We start from the raw sequence: 5,485 nt of genomic DNA, 5'->3' as shown, positions 1-5,485 counted from the left end.
GTGCTTCAACTATAAAAGAAAAAAGTTGCAGTGTATCAATCCCATTATCTGTTAATATCACGGCACTAAGACCATTTGATTTGATTTTTGTTATTTAATGTCGCTTTTCTGTCACTTTTGACTATTCGCGACGATGAAGATGAGTGACGATATATTAAATGATATATTGTTATGTCATTATAACTTGTCTCGTGAATTTTCATTGGATTTCAATTCATGCTCATGACGATTTTTTGAAAAAGGGTTTGGTGCGCAAGATTAATGAAATATCAAGTTAGTGATGACATATGTGTTCCACAGAGACATTGGTGGATTTAGCGGGAAGAGACACGGGGAATCGTTCCCCTCCCGGATGACGAAGTATAGATAGCATTACAGGTATATTACAACGAACAGAAAATGTTCCAGCAATCCAATTTCAGATAGTAAAAGAATAAATTGAAGTTTAGCACGAATATATTAATTGGGATTAGATTTAGAAGACACCGGAAATCAAATCCGGGATTTGTTGACTGTGAAGCAATAACCTTAACTGGAAACTGCTAATACAAAGCGAGAGCATTCTGGGTCGAATATTTCCGACGTTGGTTGACAGTTTCTCCTGAGGAAATGATTCTAAAGTTATCTATTCTTTCTGTAATCATTGCTAATAGAAAAAAACTTTTCTACGATTTCCATTTTACAACCACTAATGCTATGATGTTATGATCAAAGTGCCCTGGGCTTGTTTCCTGGTGGAGGTACATTGTACAGTGGGGTGCACAATATTACTCGACAATTACAAATTGTCCGCGATTATTTTCATTGTTTTTTCTCTTGGATCCTTAGTGAATGCAAGGACTAACTTATTATGTGTGCTGGTGAAGAGGGATTTCAGCAGCTTGCTTGACTTGTTCCAATTCCTTTGCATAAAACAACCAGAACCAGCAAGATGGATAACTTGCTATGTAATACTTATTCATCCCACTCTACAGGTTTTCAGATTCTACTTTGAAGTTCCATTCTCTATTAGTTTATTAGACCTAAAACGAACCCTTGTAATTGTCTTATATTTAAGACTGTTTTAATACCTAGAAAATATCTGTCATCTAATATGCTCATAGCATATTCTGTGCCCTTCACAGGAATAAAATCTATATGCGCCTATGTCCAGTAACACATCTTCATTACAGCCAATCGGCAAGCTTCTGCAGTTAGTGGACGTACCTTGTAGAATTAATCTTAAGCAGCATCCTTCGTTACCTTATGTTTTATAAGAATTATTATCGAGCAGTATTAGATTATGGATTAATGGTCTTGTGTAATCTTCCAATAACAAAACTTTCTCCACTAGAAGTCCAGCAACGAAAAATTCTAAAAAGATGTTTGGGATTTATGAACAGTACTCCTAATGTAGTGGTATATATGGAGTCAGTAGAATGTTCGGTTTCTGTGAGGATAAAGTTAATCGCAATAAAAATGTTATTTAAAATTCAACATTCACCACGGCATCCTTTCAATGATGTTTTATTAAATCTTTTAGAGCTGCATGATTCAGGAATAACCAATGATAAATCAGCTACGCTTTGGGTGCAACTATTTAGTAAATATCACCATGAATGTAGTCAAGTACTCATAGCAAGAACATTGCCAGTGTACTCGTTAGAATTTCCCACACAACCAATTCAAGATATATATTTCCCGAAATATAATCATTCTGTTGAGTTTAGAGAATCTTGGGAAGACTTTTCTCACAAATATATACAGATGGGTCTAAAACTGAAAGTAGAGTAGGAGCAGCTTTTTATGATACTGAAAGAAATATATCAAAAATGTTTAGGTTACCAGTGGAGGCATCCATATTTACAGCAGAAATATATGCGGTATATCACACTTTGATTTATATTGGTACAGTTCCTGAACAGAAATTTCTAATACTAGTTGATTCGCAAAGTGTTTTACAAGCAATACAATCTAATTATAAAAATTTATTTAAAATATCACCATATGTCATCAATTGTATTCGTGCAACTAATAGCTTAATTAGAAATGGAAAAGTAGTTCATTATATGTGGGTAAAATCACACATTAATATTTACAGATATGCAAAACAAGCTGCTCAGATGAATGAAACAATCCAGTTACCATTGCATTACACAGATCTTTTGCCGAGGGTTAAGAAGAAAATTTTTTCAAGAATGGAACTTATGGTGTAATAATTCATTAGAAAGTGTTGGTGAAAGTTATCGTCCTTATGTTGATTAAACTAGGGAAAAAACCTTGGTTTTATAATTGTAAATGTTCAAGAAATGCAACTGTTTTAATAAACAGACTAAGAAGTGGTCACGGGAGAACACATCATCATTTATTTAAAATACACTTTTTAAAATCTCCGAATTGTGACTGTGGTGATTTAAGGGGTGATGCTCAGCATATTATTTTGGAATGTCCAATTCACTCAGAGAAAAGAAAGGCTTTATATAAAACTTTGTCAAAAATTGATGTTCCTTTTCCCATTAATATGACTTCAATGTTGTATGCTCCAGATGTTAGAATTGGATATGTTATACTTGCTTTTTTAAGAAAAGCTGATATAAAATTATAATATATTTCTGTTACTAAATGAGTTAATGTAGTTACATAAAATTGTATTTAAGAGCGTTTATGAACTTTGTGTGTAAAATTTATATTAAAAATGTATCTAAAGTATGCTGGGCATAAACAGCCACCTGTAAAGCTTTAAGTCCAATAAATTTTTGTTGAGTTGAGTTGTTAGCTTCGTTGACAATCATGGATCACATTTATGTTTAGTTTCATAATTCAGTTTTTGTTAATTAATGTATCTCGTACTAGGCTAAGGTAATGAAACGTTTTTATAATGCACACTTAATTTTTGCAGCTATATTTTAATGAGTTGTTTGCTTTATAATTTTATATTTACATTACGAAATGGTTTATTCGCAAAAAATAAACAATATAACAATCTCGCATCGAATTTTCACTGCTTTTTTTTAGTGATATCTGAGTTTTTATATTTAAATTTCATTGAGGCGAAAAGTTTTGGATCGTATGCAGGTATATTCACTGAAATATGAATTCACCTGGTATACGGAAACATAAGTTTTGTTCGCATCGTTATGTATGCGATTGCTTTCAAACTGAAACAACGCAGCCAAAGATATCTCCAGCTCGTCAATATTGTGATAAGGATAATGAACAGCTTCTATTTGTAAAGCCAAAAGGTGAGAAATCCAATTAGTTGTGTTTATGTTAGACTCGTATATTTAATTATAATTCAGTAGTAAAAGAAATGCCATTTAAGCAAGACGTGTAACAATATGTCACCTTGGTTCGACGTATTCCATAAATTAGCCAACTTTGGGGAAAATATAAACATTTATAAGGAATAAACAAATCAATATCAGTTTCTATAAAAATGTAAATTATATTTTTATTTCACGACTCTTATATTACGTAAATCATTATAATTGAAATGTTTATGCAATGGGTTTTGTGCAATTGTTTAAAAGTAAAACTTCAAGTTGACAGTGATGTAACGCAGCGCTCAAAGTGGAAATTCCTAACTGGAGGCAGATTTGGTTGAGTTTACAAAACTGGAGGATGTATCCCTCCACCCACCCCCCTTTCACTTCGAACAACCATATAACGTTAAAGTTAAATTGTAACCAGAGGGAATCCGTGGTGTATGCTTCTGTTTCAATTAGATTTATTACAAAGTTGAATTTTACTGCAATGGGAAATAAAACAATAGTGATATTTTAATATAATAAAGGCACGGTTAGGCAAATCGAATGAAACATTATTAGTTTCATCTTTATGCAATACTTTGTATGCAACAGTTTTATAAGTTTGTATTCATTGATGGGATGGGCAGAACCATTGTGGAAAAAGAACTATTGTAGCGCAGTGTGTAGTTATAGCAAAATGTAATGTGGCGTTTTGAGGGCGTTTTAAAACTAGCTGTTACTAGAACCAGGATTCGAACCAATATCAGATATTTCTATTTACGGTTTGAGAGTACGAAGCTATAGTTCGTACTGGTTCTATTTTTTTTATTTAATCTATTTTCGTTATAGATTAAGTGAAAAAGAGTAAACTTCCAATAAGTGTCAATGATTTTATTTATAATGTAGATATGCCGATTGGAGCATCGCACTTTAAAAACGTTGAGCCCAGCAGAGAGGCAATATTACCAGGAGAATTTGCACTTAGGACAACCAGCGGAATCCATGTTGGGACCATCCAGTTAGAAGCTGATCTACAGGATTTTTGTAATAAGTACCTAAGCACCACGGCGGCACGTAGGAGTAAAAGCGTTTTTGTCTTGACTTCACAGACAGCAGAAATCCAGAACGTGGACAGAATTCTTGAAGTAAGTGAGCACGAGAAGAACATTACAATCAAGCGTAGAAGATTTCAGCATCACCAGTCTCTGGATTGCAGGAGTGCGTCGGGTGATCATATTGAAAAGCATCAAAGATTGAGTGATGATATTATAACTGGTGTCAGATTTAGTAACCATATTGAAGGCTCCACAATGGTAAAGGGTGAAGGTCAAATGATTGAGGAAAGCCAAGATCCCAGTCTTAGGAAGAAATACCTACAGATAGACGAAGTCGATGTGGAAATTCTTGAGAAGCAGTGTAAAGTCAGCGAAAACCAAGCAGGAAGCATCGAAGAAGAGCAAACTGAACGTAACAAATCTCATGAAAATGTTGGAGATAGTGAATCATTCTTCACAGAATTCTGGCACCACATTTTTGTATCTTTGAAACAAGATTTTAGCGAGGTTTTGTTGGAGATAAATGACTGGATCGAAGACAAAAAGCTGTTTTTACCTAAAGCTGCTGATGAACTTGAGTCGGGAACTGGATCTGGTGAGGTAGCGACAAAGGTAGTACATTTCAAGTCTGTTAATCTGGAAGTTGATGCTCAGAAGACTGAAGATATCTGCCACTGCATCAGTGAATATTTAGTTGAAGGTTGTTCTGGTTGTGTGAGTACAGAAACTCAAATTGAAGACAACCTTGAAGCTTGTATACCTTCTCATATGACACCCGGAAGTGAAGTTTGAGGTTGCGAAAGGAGCAGTGCTGTTGTTTGTGACACAGAAGAGCTAGCAGATTAAGAATCTACCTCACTCCGTGTTGTGGCAGATAAAGCCTGCCACAGATTCACTCAGTGGTTCAACCCAGGAATACTTGACGACAGTGGCTGCCACAGAAACATTGCAAGGTGCATTCGTGATACTGAGTTATATCGTGATACACCGATGAAGTTAAGTGATTGTTATTATTACACGAACTCAGAGCAATAGTAACGCTCACAGATGGCGTATTGTATTGTGAATTGAATGTTCTGATAGACAGTGGTTGAAGCAATGACATCAAACGCTTTTGCAAAAACTATTTCGAAACGTCAGTCGTCTACTAGAACGTGAATAGCACCAATATAATATTCATGTATAAGATGACAAATGTCACTA

The 5,485-nt window shown here is 34.5% G+C and overlaps 1 protein-coding gene across 1 annotated transcript; it reads left to right on the top strand.

The window, feature by feature from the left end:
- The first annotated feature begins 3,014 nt into the window (after window positions 1–3,014).
- Window positions 3,015–5,247, top strand: LOC145990280 (uncharacterized). The gene is made up of 2 exons (XM_083125969.1): window positions 3,015–3,221; window positions 4,134–5,247. The coding sequence occupies exons 1-2, from the start codon at window positions 3,071–3,073 to the stop codon at window positions 5,072–5,074; spliced, it is 1,092 nt and encodes a 363-aa protein (XP_082982095.1). The 5' UTR covers window positions 3,015–3,070; the 3' UTR covers window positions 5,075–5,247.
- Window positions 5,248–5,485: the final 238 nt, after the last annotated feature.

The sequence above is a fragment of the Lepisma saccharinum genome, chromosome 7 (genome assembly GCF_977018435.1).
Source record: "Lepisma saccharinum chromosome 7, izLepSacc3.1, whole genome shotgun sequence".
NCBI lineage: Eukaryota > Metazoa > Arthropoda > Insecta > Zygentoma > Lepismatidae > Lepisma > Lepisma saccharinum.
This window is presented reverse-complemented; position numbering and strand designations above follow the sequence as displayed.